We start from the raw sequence: 20,961 nt of genomic DNA, 5'->3' as shown, positions 1-20,961 counted from the left end.
ACCTCTCCGTTGATCACCACCTCTTCTTGTTGTCTCTCCTGTGCTCCCCACGGACTGCTGCAGTGTTCTCCTGTGACACACATAAGCCGCCTTAAGGGAAGTGACTTTTGCTCTTGCTGCGCTACTGATGAACTTGAACTCACCTGTTGTGTTGCGTTTGAAGACTCGGCTACCGAGACCCACACTCACCTGTATTCACTTGTTTGAACTGTGCACAATTGTCAATAAATATCACGAAAGATACTCACCCTCTCCTTTTGTGTGGACGTGACAGGATTCCAGCCCTAGAAGAAATAACTTACCACATCACTCATGGAGGCGAGCGCATCAATCACCGATGCCACCCCCGATCCGTTTGCTGATATGGTAAACGTCCTTCGTCAATCTCTACCATCTGCTCCCACGACGATTTCCAACACGCCCCTCTCTCGCCCCATGAGTTACTCCGGTGATCCGGGTGGTTGTAATGGTTTCCTCCTTCAAAGTTCCCTTTACATCGAAGCCAACGCGCACCATTTTCCAAATGAAGTCTCTAAAATATCGTTTATGATTTCCCTCCTCACTGGACAGGCACTTCAATGGGCGGAAGCGCTTTGGAATTCGAGAAGCGATGCACTAATCTCATATAATGCTTTCGTCTCTCACTTTAAGGAAGTGTTTGGAGCTGCTCTCACTCCCCTCTCAGTGCACGATGAATTAATTACTCTGAATCAAGGTACGTCCAATATACATGAGTACACCTTGCGCTTTCGCTCCCTAGCGGCCAACAGTGGTTGGAACCAAGTCGCTCTCCTGGCAGCCTATCGTAAGGGACTCAAACCCCAAATCCGCAAGCACATGGTCATTTACGATGACAACGTACCCCTAGAGACTTTTATTAAGAAAGCTGTTGGCATTTCACAACATCTCTCAGCCTGTCCCTCTGCGAAGTCTGTACCTAGTTTTCTCCCACGCCGGACGCCTTCACCCCAACGAGACACTGAGGAACCCATGATTACCGACTCCTATCGTCTGGACCCTTCAGAGAGGAAACGACGAATTAACAACCATCTGTGTCTATATTGTGGAGAAGCCTCGCACTTCATCAATGCCTGCCCAGTCCGCCCGCCTCGTCCAATGGTGAGTACCGTATCTATTACTCCAGCCATGTCTCTCTTACCTCACATAACCGCTGAACTAATAGTGAACTCTCGTACTCTCCCCATCTATGTGCTCGTGGATTCTGGAGCGGCTGGCAATTTTATCTCCTCACATTTCATTGCCAAACATCGTATTCCCACCGTCCTAAACGAGGTCAAATATCAAATCACCACCATCCAAAACTCACCATTTGGCGATGGTAAAATATCCCGGAGAACCAAGAAAGTGACTCTCATCTCCCGACACAACCATCGTGAACACCTAACCCTCCTAGTACTCCCTCGAGCCAATGTGGATGTTATCCTGGGCAGACCTTGGCTTATAAAACACCAACCCCGCATTGATTGGAGCACAGGAGAGATCCTAGAATGGAGTAAGGGGTGTGAGAGCCACGGCTACCGTCCTCCCTCGTCAGGTCCGGAACCTCCATACCACCCTATCCCTCTTCACGCCACCACCATTGAGAGTCCTACCCCCCATTCCTCCATCACCATACCCACCATCTATCAACCATTTTCAGACGTCTTCAGTAAGGAACGAGCCACGCAACTACCACCGCACCGGCCCTGGGATTGTAGTATCGACCTACTGCCAGACGCCAGATTGCCTCACGGGAAGATCTACCCCCTTTCACGTCCTGAGCAGGAGGCAATGGAGAACTACATCCAGGAGGCTCTCCAACAGGGGTTCATCAGACCTTCCACGTCTCCAGCAGCGTCCAGTTTCTTCTTCGTCCCCAAGAAAGATGGTGGACTCCGACCCTGTATCAACTATCGGGTACTGAACGACGCCACGGTGAAATTTGCCTACCCACTTCCACTAGTTCCAGCTGCCTTGGAGGAGCTGCGGGAAGCCCGCATTTTCACCAAACTCGACCTCCGCAGTGCCTACAACCTGATCCGTATCCGGGAAGGGGATGAGTGGAAAACCGCCTTCATTACCCCGACTGGCCACTATGAATATCAGGTGATGCCCTATGGCCTGGCCAACAGTCCGTCCATATTTCAAAATTTCATGAACGAAATCTTCCGTGACTATCTCCATCGTTTTGTAATTATCTACATTGATGATATTCTGATTTATTCACGCAATCTGAAGGAACACCAAGACCATGTTCGCCAGGTTCTCCAACGTCTCCGTGAATACCAGCTCTACCTGAAGTTGGAAAAATGCGAGTTCCATCAACCCACCATCTCCTTCCTCGGATACGTGATCACTGCGGAGGGAGTTCGTATGGAGACCGGTAAGGTGGATGCAGTGGCCAAGTGGGTGGAACCCAAGACGGTGAAGGAACTTCAGCGTTTCTTAGGGTTCGCTAACTTCTACCGACGCTTTATAAAGAACTATAGTCTCCTCAGCACCACTCACTTCCCTCCTAAAGGGAGGACGCGGGGTGTTGCAGTGGACCCCAGAAGCCCAACTTGCCTTCGACCGTCTCAAGCTTATGTTCACCACAGCTCCCATCCTCAAGCATCCTGACCCTTCAAGGCCCTTCGTAGTGGAAGTGGACACGGCAGACGTAGGCGTGGGAGCCATTCTGTCCCAATGGTCTGATGAACCCCGATCCCTCCATCCGTGTGCGTACTATTCCAAAAAACTCACCCCAGCGGAACAGAACTATGGCATTGGAGACCGCGAACTACTGGCAATAAAGCTAGCCCTCGAAGAGTGGCGGCACTGGTTAGAGGGAGCCCAGTTCCCCTTCACCGTGATAACCAACCACAAAAACCTCCAGTACATTCAACACGCCAAAAGATTAAATGCCCGACAAGCTCGCTGGTCACTATTCTTTGCCCGTTTCAACTTCCAGATCACATACCAACCCGGCCACAAGAACACCAAGGCAGACGCTCTATCCTGTATGTATTCACCAGAACCTACCGTTGACACCCCTGACCCTATTCTACCTCCATCTGTCTTCCTAGCACCCATTCTGTGGCAACTCGACGAGGACATTCGGACCGCCACCTTCGAGGAACCTGCACCACCGGAACTCCCCCCGGGTCGCATCTATGTCCCAAGCCGTCTTAGACTCCCTCTGTTGGATAGTATGCACACATCCCCTGGCTCAGGACATCCTGGCAGTAGGCGAACCCTCTCGCTCCTCCAACAGAAATATTGGTGGCCCAACATGAGCAAGGAAGTGGAACGGTACGTCCAAGGATGCTCGGTCTGCGCCGTCAACACTACCCCACGCCGCTTACCCGAAGGAAAACTTCAACCATTGCCCATCCCCCGCCGACCCTGGACACACCTGGGCGTCGATTTCGCCACGGACCTACCTCCCTCTCAAGGTTATACAACAATTTTAGTGGTAGTTGACCGCTTCTCAAAAGCTTGTAAACTAATTCCTCTCAAAGGTCTCCCCACAGCGTTAGAAACCGCGGAAGCACTGTTCCACAATGTATTCCGGAACTTCGGACTTCCAGAGGACATCGTGTCCGACAGAGGGCCTCAATTCATCTCCAGGGTTTGGCGGGCCTTCTTCAAACTACTGGGTACAACAGTCAGCTTATCATCCGGATACCACCCTCAAACCAACGGGCAGACCGAACGGAAAATACAGGAAATCTCCCGTTACCTTCGGACGTACTGTTCCCAACATCAGAACACCTGGAGCCAGTATCTACCGTGGGCTGAGTATGCGCAAAATTCCCTCCGTCAGACATCTACTGGTCTAACCCCCTTCCAATGTCTTTTAGGCTATCAACCAGCACTGTTCCCATGGACGGGAGAATCCTCTGAAGTGCCTGCGGTAGATCACTGGTTCCGGGAGAGGGTGTGGGACTCAGCTCATGTCCATCTCCAACGGGCAGTACGGAGGCATACGGAGAACGCCAATCGCCGCAGGTTACCCAATCCAGTTTACCTCCCTGGAGACCAGGTATGGCTCTCAACCCGAGACATACGCCTCCGTCTGCCCAGCAAGAAGCTGAGTCCCCGCTACATAGGGCCCTTCACCATCCACTCACAGATAAACCCCGTCACCTACCGTCTTAACTTACCTCCACATTATAGGATCGCTCCCACGTTTCACGTCTCCCTACTCAAACGTCACACTGAACCTCTGTTCCCTTCCCCTACAGAGTCGGAGTCACCTCCTCCTCCCGACCCACCTGAGGTCCTCGGAGACAACATCTACCAAGTCCAAGAGATCCTAGACTCCCGGCGGCGGAACGGCCAACTTCAATACCTCATAGACTGGGAGGGATTCGGACCCGAGGAGAGATCGTGGGTACCCCGTGACGACATCCTAGATCCTGCTCTCCTCGAGGAGTTCCACCAACAACATCCCGAACGCCCAGCTCCCAGAGGTCGTGGTCGTCCCCGTCGCCACTCTTGGGTGCCAGGAGTCACCCGTGGAGGAGGGGGTGATGTCACACCCTCAGCACGCTCTCTCAGCCCCAATCACCACGATCCACCATCAATCAGCCAATCCCCACTGCACCACACCCGTGAACCATCACCAGAGTTCTAATCACCGTCACCTGCACCAGCAATCACCACACCCTTTATATACTTACCTCTGCCATTCACTCACCGGCTGGAATCACAGTTACATGGGCACCTCTCCGTTGATCACCGCCTCTTCTTGTTGTCTCTCCTGTGCTCCCCACGGACTGCTGCAGTGTTCTCCTGTGACACACATAAGCCGCCTTAAGGGAAGTGACTTTTGCTCTTGCTGCGCTACTGATGAACTTGAACTCACCTGTTGTGTTGCGTTTGAAGACTCGGCTACCGAGACCCACACTCACCTGTATTCACTTGTTTGAACTGTGCACAATTGTCAATAAATATCACGAAAGATACTCACCCTCTCCTTTTGTGTGTGGACGTGACACAGTTACAGCAAGAGCTATTTTTGTTTTTGCTTTCCATTATGTATATGTGTCCAATAGGGGTCACTCTTGGTTAAATGCTGACTGAATAAAGGTGGAAACCTTTCCTCAGGTAACAGGTGTTTTTTGACCACAATTTACAAACATCACTCAGCTGCTTAAAGCACTAGATTTAACCGATTACAGTTATATGTTTAGGGATAATGTAATATTGTAATGCATTAGTTTTAGAAGTAAGTTTCCTCAACACTGATCATATGTTCACATGTTCCAGCAGTGTGTGTGAGTATCTGACAGATGCCTTTATTTGATTAAAATCACTCTTCCTCTAATGCACATGCTGCTTCTACACTTCTAACTCACATAAAACCTTTGCAAATAGTTTTTTATGCTGACATATCAGTTTAATGTTTGATAAACAAGCTAATAAATAAAACATTTGCTTATGTGCACCAACAAAATGTCTTTATTATACATATTGAAATCCAAGCGCTGAATAGTTTTAGGCTGTTTCAGTAATAGTTTGTTGCAGTATGTTGACTTTGACTCAAGAGCTTGATTTGTGAACCAAGTTAATCTAAAACAGCTCCAGTCTGAGTCTGAAAGGCTTTCTCATAGAGCTGTGACACTTAAGCATGGTCTCTTTTTTAATATAAGGATTGATGATGGACATTTATTTAGGTTTATGTAAATGTTTTCTTGGGTCATGTGGTCGATCATCCACAAGGAGGCGCAGGAGTCTAATAAGAGCTTTCTCACAGCTCCTCTCCTTTTTATTAAACTTCATAAATACTTTCAAAGTTCACTCACTGCTGTGTAAGAACATGTTAATCTTCATTTATGAGTGTTGTTCATTAAATAGACCATGGTTTTATTATAGTAAAAGTGTAGTAACCCTGCCTTTTTGGGGTGTATTGATCAGGCTACCATTTGTATAACACAGTTTTACTGCAGATACAGTGGTTAAACTATAGTTAGTGTAACAACATCATGGTTGATTTGTGGTTACTGTGGTTAAAATATGGTGACCATGTTACATGATGGTTGACAGACTGATAACTTTTATCACATCTCCATTTCTCCTGTTTATTGTTGTGGAGCAAGGAAGAGTCGGATCCAAATGCGAAGCTTTATTAATAAACCTATAGACATGATCAAACATCAGCAAACAGGTACAGTACAGTTTTCATTCAGTTGTGTTTTAGTGACTAAAACTCTCCAGTATTTCATAGTCAAACACAGTTTTATATTGAAATGAATATAAAATGAAAACATCCTGGCTCCTCCACTGCTCTAGAACAGCATCAGGTTGAATAATTACTGGTTGTGAATGATAATGAATTCTGAATGATGAGATTATGAGAGCGAGTGAGTAAAATAAGGGTTAGGTGTAAAAGAGCACATAGTTATTGTGTTCCTGGAGTTTGTTCAGGTTAAGTCCAGCCCTGGATGAGTGCTTTCATCATAAGTACCAAAGTAAAGAAAATCTGACTAAACTTGAACTGCAGCTGGACTCTTGGTGACTTTATGATTCTGGCAACAGTGTGTTTAATGCAAACCTGTTCATTTATTGATATTATACAGTGCCTTGTGAAAGAATTCACACCCCTTTATTTGGTGCGTTTAGTTTTGTTGCAGCATTATGTTAAACTATTAAATCACTTTTTTCTCCACATCAATCTACATCTAATACACCACCATGACAAGCACAAAACAGGTTTGTAACAACTTTGCAACTTTATTTGAACTAAAAAACTGAAAAGATCAGTTGCATAAGTATTTCTGGGACACTGGAAATGTATCTCAGGAGCATTCATATTGCTTCTAGATGTTCCTACACTGTATTTGATAGAAAGATGAATTAAACCTGTCGCTCATATCTGTTTAGTTGTTGGGCTTGTTATAACGTCGTTGGTCAAACTCACATTCATACTCTACGAGATTGAGCTCTGGAAAATATCCATTCACTTTAATTATTTCTCTGTTATTGCCACATCGCACCATGTTGAATTCAGTCCTTAAAAGCCATTTTTTTACGTTTTGGAAAAAAAGAAATTGAATAAAGCTTCATTCTTTATTTTACAAAAGTGTGCTGCTTCACTGTTATTGTGAAGATACACAAATAAAAATAGACTTTTCTGAATGATGCTCTTTCATTTGATTGCTCTTTGCTTCTAAATTTTGAATGTTTTCAACTCTTAATCATGTTCAAACATTTAAAGCAGTGTTAACTTCAAGTCATTATTTATAAAGCGCTTATATTTGACAATGCAGATTGTGTCAAAGCAGCTCTACACTCCAGTATTAAACGCTGTTAGTGTCAGACTTTCAGAGTCCTTCATCACTTCAATTAAGATGATTATCATTTCATTTCAAAATCTGACTTTAGCACCTCTTTTTGCTTTGAGATCAATCTGAGGATAATTACAGGTTGAAAATCATAACAAGAAATAACTGTGACAGGAAACACTGATAAAAAAATATTCAGTTACATCAATCTGTATTATATGAAAGTCTAAAGAAATAAATGTGGCTTAATAATTTGTTGGAAAACCAACAAGAAAAAATGACACTGTTAGTTTCTACAAGCGATTATTAATATTTGTTTTCATAGATTCATAGTCATCATTTGATCTGAGAATCAGATTCATAAACAGCTGAATCAGGTATTTCTAGAGTAAATATTCATATTTGATTCAACATTGTGGATCAGCGAGAACCTTTTACATCCATTTACTTCAAGAAACAAATGATCATTAATCTCTAGAACTGAAATAAACAATCATTAATTTAATTGTTCATTTGTAAAGATGAATAAATGTAGTTGTTTTCTGGTCTGATGTTCAGATCAACAGTCTCTTACTGATGTGGTCTGGATTAAATATTGAAACATGATGAAAGATGAAAGCAGGAAGATCCAGACCTACAGATTACTAACTATTGATCGATAAGATCCTCAGAGATTCAATAGTCCAGAAGAATGGTAAGAGTGTGTGAGTGAAGGAGGTTGTGAATGTGTGTAGATGTGTGTTAGTTACAGAATCAGAGAATGACACCGTTCCTCTGTCATAGTCCAGATTCACTCTCACACGATCAAGATGCTGTTTAACATGAAAACCAGAATCTGGAGACCATCCTAATACACCATACCACACACACCAGACACCAGTCTTGAAGAAAACACGTCCCTTCCTCTGGTTTGATGCTGTAGTTACTCCAATAATCCACCAATGACTCTGTTTAACCTCCACATCCCAGCAGTGTGTTCCTGAGTTAAAACCCTCTGAACCCAGAACACAGGAATAACAGTCAAATCTCTCTGGATTATCAGGAACAGGTTGATCTCCGCTGTATCTCACACTGGTCAGATCATCAGACAAAAGGAGACGTGGATGAGCCGTGTTTGGATCCAGAATGACAGGAGCTGATGAGACACAATCAACAGATGCTGCTGTTATTCTGATGTTCATATAATGATCAAGACTGAACCCAACACAGATGATTATGAATTATGACACTCGTCCTGTTGATCAAACACATCAGACATTTTCCTCTCATCACTGTCAGTCATTCTCTGTCTGATTTATCAATACTGAAAGTTCAATCACAAACACTGACAGACACAAACTCAAAACACTTTCATTTACTCTCATTTAGATTCAATTATAGTCAGAAGATCATTTTAATAAACAGATCTTTACACAGTGATTTCATGTTTTCATGTAGAGATATGCAGTAAATAATGTTCATATCTTTATCGTTTTCCTCAGTGTTTCTCTTTTATGAATCACAAAGGTATTTATTAAATTCTGTCTAAAATAAATAAACAGTAGATATTATTCTACAATAATGCAATGAAATAATACTGTAATAATGATAATAGTAATAAGCTTGCTGAGATTAACAAAAACTACAATTAAAAATGTTTAGTTATTTATTTAATTATTCAGTAATTAAAATAAAGCTTACAATCAATTTATTAAAATTTAAATGTTCAGAAATGTTGTTTTGGCAACTACTCTAAATAAAATAAATTAACATGAATAATTCAAATGACAACCTAAAACTGAAATATACAAATATACAAATAAAACCTAATTAAAGTAGCATATAAATAGCAATAATCATGTGGGAAATAAAAATGTTATTTGTGACTTTAGACTACACACTGTAATCCCGAATAAGTTGACAAAACTCAAAAAAATTGAGTTGATCAGTTACATCAAATTGTTTGAGTTATGGAATTTCCAATTTTAAGTAAGCAGAAACATCTAGTTTTGAGTTTGTTTTACTCATGCAAAATACTTTCTTCTTACTTAAAATGCCCAAGTTACCCTGCTTATCCATTTTGATAGCATTTAACTTAATTACTGACTGACTCCCTGTGTCACAGAGAGGGGTCAGAGACGTGCGGATCCATTTGCAGCATTTATTCGGTAACAAAACAAACAAACATAAAGGGGCAGGCAGAAATCGTCGTCAAATAACAAGCAGAAAGGTCGGGGCTGGCAGCAAGAATCAAACACGGGAGGGAGTCCAGGAATCAAAACACAGGGAAAACAAACTCGGGAAGAAACGCTCGGAAATACAGACCATACGGAACAATAAGACTTCGCAAGGTGGCTGTGTGTGTGAGTGGCTTAAATGCAGACAGTGTGATGAGGTGCAGCTGTGAGCAGTAATCAGTAAAGTGAGAGCAGGTGAATGCAGTGATTAGTGCAGTGGCTTGTGGGGAATGAAGTCCATGAAGTGTGGTGCAAGAGTTCATGATGACAGGATAGACCAGATATATGACAGAGCCCCTCCCCAAGGAGCGGCTTCCAGACGCTCTAACCACCTAATACAACCTGGAGGGTGGTGGAACGGAGGCGGAACAGGGGGAGGGATGGAGGGCCAGGTCCATGTAGGGATACTGGAACCACGAACTGAGGCGGAGCCGACAGAGGGAGAAGCCATGGTGGAGGAAGGGTTGGCTCCTGCCTGGGGCCGACCGACGGAGGTGGAGCCGGTGGAGCCCGAGGCGAAACTGGAGAGTCGATGGTCCTGGGCGACACAGAGGATCCGGAGGACCAAGGCGGAACCCAAGGCTCTGGCGACCCCGGCGGAGATGGAGGTCCGGAGGTACGCAGCGGAGCCGGAGTGACAGAGGATCGAGGCTGTGCCCACGGGAGGGAGGAGGTCCACAGAGCCGGCAGGACGGAGTGACGAGGCGCAGCCGGAGGAGTAGAGTCCAGAGGCGAAGGTGGGGCGACGACTGACCGGGGCGGAGCCGGAGAGACGATGGAGCCCGGAGGAGCTGGTGGGCCGACGGCCGACAACGGAGACGAGGGAGCACAGAGCCGGGGTGGAGCTGCAGGGTCGGAGGGCCGAGGTGGAGTCCAGGACTCTGAGACTGGAGGTGATGGTGAGGGATCCTTCAGTCTGGACACCGATGGAGACTGGCAGTCCCACGGCAAGTTCTCTGCACCGAAGGTGGGATGTGGGTGAGCAGAGGGACTGTCAGGAGACAGGAGGCAGTCACCACTGGGACTGGAGCAGCAGGGAGGGTGGGTGGGAACAGTCCATGCATGAGCTCCGTGACCAGAACCGGGCAGACAGGAATCTCAGGACGACTGGATGGAACCAGCGGAGACTCTGGAAGGCTGGGCGGAACCAGCGGAGGCTCTGGAAGACTGGGCTGAACCAGCGGAGTCTCTGGAAGGCAGGGCTGAACCAGCGGAGTGTCTGGAAGACTGGACGGAACCAGCGGAGTCTCTGGAAGGCTGGGCGGAACCAGCGGAGTCTCTGGAAAGCTGGGCGGAACCAGCGGAGTCTCTGGAAGGCAGGGCGGAACCAGCGGAGTCTCTGGAAGGCTGGGCGGAACCAGCGGAGTCTCTGGAAGGCTGGGCGGAACCAGCGGAGTCTCTGGAAAGCTGGGCGGAACCAGCGGAGTCTCTGGAAGGCTGGGCGGAACCAGCGGAGTTTCTGGAAGGCTGGGCGGAACCAGCGGAGTCTCTGGAAGGCTGGGCGGAACCAGAGGAGTCTCTGGAAAGCTGGGCGGAACCAGCGGAGTCTCGGGAAGGCTGGGCGGAACCAGCGGAGTCTCTGGAAGGTTGGGCGGAACCAGAGGAGTCTCTGGAAGGCTGGGCGGAACCAGCGGAGTCTCTGGAAGGCTGGGCGGAACCAGCGGAGTCTCTGGAAGGCTGGGCGGAACCAGCGGAGTCTCTGGAAGGCTGGGCGGAACCAGCGGAGTCTCTGGAAGGCTGGGCGGAACCAGCGGAGTCTCTGGAAGGCTGGGCGGAACCAGCGGAGTCTCTGGAAGGCTGGGCTGAATCAGCGGAGTCTCTGGAAGGCTGGGCTGAATCAGCGGAGGCTCTGGAAGGCCGGGCTGAACCAGCGGAGGCTCTGGAAGGCCGGGCTGGACCAGCGGAGGCTCTGGAAGGCCGGGCGGGACAAGCGGAGGCTCTGGAAGGCCGGGCGGGACCAGCGGAGGCTCTGGAAGGCCGGGCGGGACCAGCGGAGGCTCTGGAAGGCCGGGCGGAACCAGCGGACTCTCTGGAAGGCTGGGCGGAACCAGCGGAGTCTCTGGAAGGCTGGGCGGAACCAGCGGAGTCTCTGGAAGGCTGGGCGGAACCAGCGGAGTCTCTGGAAGACTGGGCGGAACTAGCGGAGTCTCTGGAAGGCTGTCTTGATGAGCGGGCTCTGGACGACGCTCTTGTGAAGCGGGCTCTGGACGACGCTCTTGTGAAACAGGCTCTGGACAACGCTCTTGAGGAGCGGGCACTAGACAACGCTCTTGAGGAGCGGGCTCTGGACAACGCTCTTGTGAAGCGGGCTCTGGACAACGCTCTTGTGAAGCGGGCTCTGGACAACGCTCTTGAGGAGCGGGCTCTGGACAACGCTCTTGAGGAGCGGGCTCTGGAGAACTGGACGACCCCAGCGGAGATTCAGGAGGGCTGGGCGTCTCCAGCGGAGACTCTGGAAGAGCAGGCTCTGAGCGAGCGGTCACTGGAGGGCGCTCAGGCGGCGCAGTCACTGGAGGGCTCTCCGGCGGCGGAGACTCTGATTTGACGGTAGCCATCTTGCTTGCAGACTCTGGCGTGGCAGCCATCTTGCTTGCAGACTCTGGAGGGGCAGCCATTTTGCGAACAGGCTCTGGACTAGCAGACATCTTAGGCTGTGGCTCTGAGCTGGAACTTACTGTGGGAAGATGGTCCTCCTCCACAATTCCCACAGTAAAAGGAGAGCCACACAACGAAAGAGCAAGATCCATATAAGATTGCAACGTCCAGCCCGGTTCAAACATTGGCATGAGGGAAGCCAATGGCTCTAAGAGTCCTCCACGGAAGAAAATCATCAGGCAGTGATCATCCATGGAAGACAGATTTTCCACTTCGATGAAGGCCATGACATAATCCTCAATAGTCCGCTCACCCTGCTTGAGAAGCATGATTTGCACCGTTAGATTCATGCTGGAACCGGATACCTCCACAATAGCTGCTGGATCCTTGTAGCGGCGAAGTCTTCTGTCACAGAGAGGGGTCAGAGACGTGCGGATCCATTTGCAGCATTTATTCGGTAACAAAATAAACAAACACAAAGGGGCAGGCAGAAATCGTCGTCAAATAACAAGCAGAAAGGTCGGGGCTGGCAGCAAGAATCAAACACAGGAGGGAGTCCAGGAATCAAAACACAGGGAAAACAAACTCGGGAAGAAACGCTCGGAAATACAGACCATATGGAACAATAAGACTTCGCAAGGTGGCTGTGTGTGTGAGTGGCTTAAATGCAGACAGTGTGATGAGGTGCAGCTGTGAGCAGTAATCAGTAAAGTGAGAGCAGGTGAATGCAGTGATTAGTGCAGTGGCTTGTGGGGAATGAAGTCCATGAAGTGTGGTGCAAGAGTTCATGATGACAGGATAGACCAGATACGTGACACCCTGAGTGAATTGCATGAATAAATGATGCAATTGCTTTGCTTGAATTGTTACCATTGTTGTGATTCATGTGCTGAATATTAAAGCCTGTGTGTGACCTGAGCATATCGTTGCAAATATTGAAAGTATAAATAAAATCTGTATCAAACCAGTTAATCATTTTTCAAGGTGTTTATATAAAACAATAAAATAGTAAAGGACCACTGGTAAGCATGTAAAATGCAGTTAATATATAAAAATAATATATCTAAAGATTTAATTAGAAGGTAGATCACTTTCTAAAAGCAATCTACTTATTATTTTTCTTCCTTTGAAATCATATTACTCCGATTTCATGATGCATTCCTGCATCAATAGAAATAAACAGTCCCTCCAGGATTTCGTGATTTGTGATTGTTGTGGCCTAAAATGCCAGATTTTGCGGCAGCTTTTTCAAAAAGTTGCGGGAAAAGTTGTGATTTTTTAAGACAGATTTCACAAACATGTTACGAATTTTTAAAGTGTTCTTTGCATGCTTACTCCCCCAAAGCACAGGAATTCAAAAATTCGGCTTTCTGTACGCTCTGATCACATGCAGATCGGACAGCAGACAATCGCTGCTTCTACAGAAGGCTGCAGCACAGGGTCAATTAACACAAAATCATGTTGTCCCCGTGAAATATTTAGACTTTTAGCATTTTGTTGCCGCGGTGACACGGCTAAGTCTATGTAGGGTAAACACTGGAATAAATGATTGATGAAACTACTGTGTGAAAGCATGAAAAATAGTTTTGTTAACTGCCCCTTTCAAGTTCGATAGCACTATCACCTTTGACCACGAAAGGCCTGCCTGACATCTAACAAAAGGAAACCACCACAGACCTAGTTTTACAAACGTTATGAACTTTTGTTGTTTCAAAAAGTTAGGAGCACCTAAAAAAAAAAAAAAAAAATTACGAGCACCCAATTTCTTTTTAGTTATCTGCCGATCTAGATTCTTCATGCCCGATTCTGATTGTTTTACAAGCAAATGGGCTGATTCTGAAAACCTTTTTTATATATTTATTTCATGCCTAAAGCAAGGGACAAGAATGAAGGAAAATGAGTACATGAACAAGATGTTTATTTTCCCTATTATAGGCACAGCCATTTAAATTAGAGGCAACCACTGGATTTTTAAACAATTACAGTAGCCTATAAATAACAAAAAACAAACAACACAGCTCTTACTTAATCGTGTAGACAATATACTCAGCCATCATCAAAGTAGGCTACTCTTTCAATATTCAAAGTGCAAATACAGGGCTATACTAAATATACTAATAACAGCTTAGATATTTTATATAACCTAATTTGAGCGCTTGGGGAGTCGCTCTGCAAACGCAGGGTATCAAAGTTGCTTTTGAATGTGTGTGCGCGTTTGCCTTTTTGGTTTCGTTTTAACGACCGCACGAAACTCTCGGCGGTGCTGAACGTGCTTTCTAGAGTGCGGATCGGCCGCATTTTTCTGTCTGAACCCGGCCTGCGTCCAACAGAGCAGTAACCGAACCCGACAGGCATTAATGGTGCGTTCACACCGGACGCGACTTGCGCGGAAAAAACGCGCTATTCGCGCGTAGTTGAACGCTTGAACATTTGAGTTTACTCGCGTCATTCGCGCATGACATTTTCTTCACAACAGACGCGAATTCGCGTCAAGGGAGGGGCTTCTGCCACTCGTCAGCGGGGAAGTAGTTGTAAAATAGGTGAATGAGCTCAATTTGCCAGCTTTAGCTTGCTTGTAGTCTCAATATGTATGTATATGTAGGTCAAATTGAGTAAAGAGCGTTTTTTAAAACTAACCAGATTGTCCGACGTCTTCACTCACTTTATTCTTAGCAAGATCCTTTTTATTCCTGTTTCTACAAAAGTCCAAAGATGTATCGTACAGCTCCGAGGAACCACAGACAGCAACGGTGATTTTGTCCGCCATTGTTGTTTCGGATTTCTGCCTCCGTCACTACTAGAGCAAGCTCCTGATTGGTTACCGCGGCGCGAAATTCCGCCGAAGTTCAGATTTTTGAACTCGCGCGAATGGCACGGCAATCAATTGAACGCTCAATGCGCTTCGCGCGTTTCGCGCCGCAGGATGGCTATTCGCGTCTTTGCATTGACTTAACATGTAAATCACTCGCGCTTGCCGCTTCATTCGCGTCCGGTGTGAACGCACCTTAAGATATTTATGTCCGAGCCCGATCCCAGCCCGACAATTTTTTTCTCATACTAATGACACATGCACTTTTTTGTGAAGAAAGCCCGCTTTTATGAAGCAACTGCAGGAAGGCGTTCGGAAATGTCAACAGATTAGAGCATCAGCGCAACACCGAATATTCGTTCAAACAAATTACTCCTAAATAAGAAATTAGCAGCACAGTGAGTAATTACCTACAGCTAAAAGGTAGGCTATTTAAATAAAAGACGAACGAAAAAACTAGCGCGGTATTTATATTTTATATTACATATAGGCTACATTATATATAACGTTTGTGTATATATGTCTATATATAAAATGCATATATTATTTTGAAACCCAAAATAAATGAGTCTCAAACATTATTAACAAACGTGTGTTTATTTGAACACTTCCGTCAGTGAACAATGCAGCCTACAAAACGCTAAAATAAATCAAATAAATAATAGCCTAAGCTATTAATTATAGGCTATTAAACAAACATTCGTTGCAAAAATGTGTACAACCTCGCCTGGACCTTGTCCGACAGCTCATCAGAATTACTGTCCCGAGGCCGGCTGGACCTTTTTTCTCTTTCCTATTACACAGCTGCTGTTTTTAATAGCAAAGTGATTACATTTATTTTCGTTTATTTAGTTTATAAAGTAAATTTAGAAATATATTTGGAACACTTTTTACTTGTTGAATTCAAGTTTTTGTTTTTTAAAGTAACGACCAAGCGGCAGATTAATTTAGCCGTCTCAAGTAATCACGATTTCAATTAATTATAGTATATCACAAGTATATCACAATATTAGTTTAATCGTTTAACCTAACTGTGTGCTATATTAGGTGCATATCCAGTCGTTTGTGCAGAGAGTGAATGCTGAAGCTGGCTTTGCAGGACATGGAAGTGCCGGTGTGATGTGAAACTTCATTTCTGCTCATAAAGGTTAGAGTAATATATCATCCGGATCTGTAAATTAATAATTTAAATAATTCAAATCAAAAACAAAAATCTTTCATTATGCCTAATTCATGAAGATGCATTTAGGCATTATAAAAAATGGTGGTAATTTCGAGCCCTGAATTGCTTTGCGCGGTCTTTCGCAGTGATATTTGCAGGTAATTTGCGGTAAAGTCGCGGTGATTGGATGAAATTGCAAGGCCGCAAATAAATCGCGGGGATTGGCTGAATTGGCGTGAATTGGCGCAATCGCAACATCGCGAATTTCTGGAGAGACTGAATAAAATTACAACCAATAAAGTTCCAAGTCCCCATCCAAAGGGAACACTAATCGCTATAATGGTAAGTTAATTTTTTTTTAATCAACATCAATTTATGAAGTCATCCCGATGTTCTCTTAAACATTTCAGTTGTATTGGAAGATCAACATTCAAGATGATGGGAAACTAGTGAAAAAAGATAACTGCAGACATGCAGAAAATGAGTGAAAATTCATTAAGCCCCGCCTCAAAAACATTTATTTTCTTCTTCTTCTGTTGTCATTTTGCGCATTACCAACTTATTAGTGCACTGCTGCCTCTCACTGGTTTATTAATGTGATGTGCCATCTCGGAAAGAACGAAGATTTTGAGTTAATAAAACTTTAAAGAGACATTTTGTCTAAATTAAACCAGCAAAATGTTTCAGCTTACTTGAAAGGTTTAATTTTTACAAACTCATATATAAGAGAAAAGTTCTAAATACTCATAACGATTAATTAATATAAACTAATTGTAATTATTTAAGTTAACACGACTCAATTCAATTAATTAGTTACAGCATTAGGGTTTACAGAATCAGACTGAATTGTGAGATTGATTGTTTGTAAAAGTGAGCTGCTGGTTTTGGTGCAGTAGATGATCTGGTTCATAATGCTGAAATCTGTCAATATTGCAATATTGATTTCCAGTGTGTGTGTATAAGAGCTCAGGGCCCGTATTCACAAAACATCTTAGAGCTAAAAGGGTCGTGTCAGTCCTAAATTTATATAGGACTCCTACATTTTGCTCTAAGATTATTTCACAAAGCATTTAAGCTCCTAAATCTGTGAAACATTTTAAGCCTCACTCCACTGGCTGCCCATACATTTTAGAGTTCATTTTAAAATTATTTTATTTGCTTTTAAATCCCTCAATGGTCTTGCCCCGCCATACCTCTCTGAACTTTTACACTTTTACACTCCTTCCCGGTCCCTCAGGTCAGCTGATCAGCTGCTCCTGAGAGAGCCTAAAACAAAGCGGAAGCTCAGAGGGGATCGTGCCTTCGCTGTGGCTGCTCCAAAACTTTGGAACAATCTGCCTCTGCACATCAGACAGGCTTCCTCTCTGTCTGTTTTTAGACACAACTAAAGACCCACCTTTTCTCTTTGGCTTTTGAAACCTAGTAGGAAGTTGATTTTATATGATTCTACTGTGTTTTATCTGTTATCTCGTTTGTTGTCTTATTTTGTCCATTGTCCTATTGTGCTTTTGTGGTGTTATTTATTGTCATTGTATCTTGTGCAGCACTTTGGAAACCTTGTGTTTGTTTAAATTGTGCTATATAAATAAAATTGGATTGGATTGGATTGGAAACATCAGTAGTGAAGAGGACTCCTAAATCACTGAGACCAAATCCCAAACTATCCTAAATTGGCTATTGCCGATAATCTGCCTCAGAATGTAAAAGTTTTATAAACACACTGCATTTATTTGCACACATAGGCATGCATATTTTTATATTCTTTTGGGAGTTATCTCCAAATTTGTCCTTTTGAAAGGTCATTGTCCCAATTTTTTTTTTTTTTTTCCGGGTAAAACAACAAATACTACCTCACGTTTCACGTCAATCACGTTTACATACTGCCTCCAGGACGTCATAAAAACAATCGGATCGGGTTTGATTTTCTGCATTTTTTGCATCCATAGCAAGCATTCTGAGAGGTGTTTTGACAGTTTAGAGCCATCATGTAACGGTCCTTGTACACTTGAGTTCACAGAAACTAGTGGTCTTCTTTATAATATGTGGCTCCAGTAATTCAGTAAATCATCCTCACTGCTTGAAGATTCCATTTTGTATTGTTTTGCGCTACATTTTTATTAGACTTTAAGTTTGGTTGTCTTTTATGTTTGCATGCATTCAGAAATGATCATTCTACTATTAGTAAAAGGATATTCATATATCCACGAATTGTTTACGAGAAGCACACATTTAAGAGGCTGACAATTAGCTGAACATTTAGTTGTTTAATTAGTGACACGTAGCTTTATTTTTAAACACACATTTTTATTGTAAAACCTTTATTTGAATTTGGCAAAATAGTATCATACTCTACGATATTTATATGAATAAATCTCTGACAGAGAAATCCCTATCAGCCAATCACAGTGTGCATAGCTAATGAGCATGCTGACATCATCCATATTAATGAGCTCAACCCCGCCCCTTACTCTCACCTAAAGACTTCTCTCTATTCCTGAGTAAAAGTTTGTCTCAGCAGCTTTGAGAATAGGTTTTAAGAGAAAACTCTTTTTTAGGAGAACTCTTCAGACTCACTGTTCTGGACGATGTCCTGCATCTTCTTCCAGACTCTGAACGGCAGGTTGCCCAAGTAACGTGGCACATCAATCAAAGCTCCAGAAGGCGTCTGTGGATCCGGCTGTGAGATCTGGACTCTGGAAGAACATTCAGGAGTCAGAACTGCAGTGGCTTTGGATCAGAAGCAGAGAGACCAGAGACACCAGCAGATCACTCACCTTTCCATTGAGACTGGAAACTCCTGCAGAACAAACACACCATTGATCATCAACAACTCAATCAATCATCAATCAATCAATCAATCATCTGAAATCAGACCTTTAGAAAGCAGACATCACTGGCTTTCATCATCTCCTCCATGTCTTTGATTGTGTGTGAAAGAGCTGAGATGTGTCTGTTCATCTCCTCCAGCTTCTCCTTCATCATCTGCTTCTTCTGCTCCTCTTCCTCCCTCAGTGCAGTGATTGTAGCTTCTTCTTCATCTCTGAGAAACTGATGAAGCTTCTCAAACTGCTGTTTAATCTGACGCTCTGTGTGCTCAGCTTGAGACTGAAATCAAACCACATTCACTTCAATCGTCTCCATCGACACACATCGACACGATCACATCGTTCACATCTGAGATCAACTAATCCATTATATTAAATATATCAGATCACAACTGTATATAGTGATCCTACAGCTGGAATCCAAATCACTCTCCATTCTGTTTCCTCACCTTCATGTGTTCAGCTGTTTTCTCAAACTCTCCTTTCATGTTTTCATTGTGTTTCAGTTTCTCCTGTAATGATTCCAGTGCTGTATTGAGCTCCTCCTAGAATTAAACAAAAATACATAAAACACCAGATTACAGTGAAAGAGAAGACAATACAGTGATATGATCATATAATAATGATCATCCTGATTTCTTCTTAAACAGGACTTTAAAACATGAAGTTAACTAAAACTCATTCCTCTCACCTTATATGATGAAACCACTTCACTGATGGGTCTGAATTTATGATTGTCGTGTTTCTGTGAATTAATACACACTAAACACACCGGCTGTTTGTCCTCCAGACAGAAGAGTTTGAGTTTCTCACTGTGTAAACTGCAGATCTCCTCAGATCCTGATGAACGCCTCTCATTTCTCTCCTTCAGGAACGACTCACACAAGTTTTTTAACACTAGACTAACTGGAGGATCTTGTTTTGAGGATCTTCTCCTGCAGACGGGACACTCCTGAGTTTTCTTGGTTTTCCAGAACTGTTGAAGACACTCTTTACAGACACTGTGACTACATGATAAAAGAACAGGATTCTTGAAGATTTCCTGACATACAGGACAAGAAAAATCATCTTCAGATAGTGAAGCCATTTTGACTCTTTGAGCTCCAGCGATCTAAACTTTACTGTCACTTTCTAAACGACAGTTTGAGATATAAATCTCCATGAGAATCACAGAGATCTACCATCTATTCAGAAACAAACTGAACAAAAATCCTTCTGTAAAGTGTTTCTCCTGGTTCTTCACTGATGGCTGTTTGTTTATTGTTTTGTTTTTTCAGTAGAGAAGAGAGTCAGTGTGACAGAAAGGAGAAAGAACATGTCAGTCTCTTCCTGGTAAGAGCTGTAAGAGGGAGGAGTTTATGATCCTTCACATTACTCACAGATCATAAACCTTTACTCCCTTTGATAAACCAGAAAAACATCTTGGGTTACATATGTAACCCTGGTTCCCTGAGGGAACGAGACGCTGCGTCATCAACGCTATGGGGAACGCCATTGGCGAGCCTCTCTCTGAACGTAGTCTACCAACCAGTGTTGTTTTCGTCAACGATGACGATGACAAAATCATTTCGTTGACGCCACATTTTTCCATGATGATAACGAGACGTTGACGAGATAAAAATCGCTCGTTGATGACTAAAACAGAGACAGATGATACGAGACGAGAATAGACGAAAATGTTAGTGGGTGGTCCGTCAGGCGTTTAAAATGTATGACACTTCTGTTTATTGTACATGCCAATTAAAACCGAAAAATATCTGCCGCTACGGCAAGCCGTTTTAGCATTAAATAATATTTGCCATACTACTATGGCAAGCCATTTTAGCATTCCATCCTTGTTTGTCTTTTATGTTTTAAAACATTCCTTCATTATTGTAATTATTGGTAAAAATAGTCGATCCGGAAGCTCACATTGTGTTGAACTATAGATCTGCTATTTTCAGAACTTATAAGTGACACTACCCAACAGCAAAATACTAACTGACCTACATTAATTTCTTAAAAGACAAATTTTTCCCCTTTTTTTGACTAAAACTAGACTAAAACCTTTTTGAATTTTCGTAGACTAAAATTGGACTAAAACTAT

General features: G+C 43.9%; 1 protein-coding gene across 1 annotated transcript; it reads right to left on the bottom strand.

The window, feature by feature from the left end:
* Window positions 1-7,039: 7,039 nt before the first annotated feature.
* Window positions 7,040-20,181, bottom strand: LOC141332572 (nuclear factor 7, ovary-like). Its single transcript, XM_073837673.1, has 8 exons — window positions 19,567-20,181; window positions 19,325-19,420; window positions 18,925-19,155; window positions 18,825-18,847; window positions 18,644-18,743; window positions 17,447-17,469; window positions 7,534-8,462; window positions 7,040-7,494 (listed from the first exon to the last, which is right to left on the bottom strand). Exons 1-7 carry the CDS (start codon window positions 19,960-19,962, stop codon window positions 7,913-7,915), a joined length of 1,419 nt encoding a protein of 472 aa, XP_073693774.1. The 5' UTR covers window positions 19,963-20,181; the 3' UTR covers window positions 7,040-7,494; window positions 7,534-7,912.
* Window positions 20,182-20,961: the final 780 nt, after the last annotated feature.

Source organism: Garra rufa, chromosome 1 (genome assembly GCF_049309525.1).
Source record: "Garra rufa chromosome 1, GarRuf1.0, whole genome shotgun sequence".
Lineage (NCBI taxonomy): Eukaryota > Metazoa > Chordata > Actinopteri > Cypriniformes > Cyprinidae > Garra > Garra rufa.
The sequence above is the reverse complement of the archived record's forward strand: the minus strand, read 5'-3'. Positions and strand labels throughout refer to the sequence as shown.

What these genes read in the sequence shown, in the direction of transcription:
- LOC141332572 (XM_073837673.1), bottom strand. Translation starts at nt 19,962, where the DNA reads ATGGCTTCACTATCTGAAGATGATTTTTCTTGTCCTGTATGTCAGGAA. An exon ending in AAGTGGTTTCATCATATAAG is followed by an intron (nt 19,421 to 19,566) that starts GTGAGAGGAATG and finishes GTTTAATTCTAG; the next exon opens with GAGGAGCTCAATACAGCACT. An exon ending in TCAAAAGCCAAAGAGAAAAG is followed by an intron (nt 8,463 to 17,446) that starts GTGGGTCTTTAG and finishes TGTTGGGTTCAG; the next exon opens with TCTTGATCATTATATGAACA.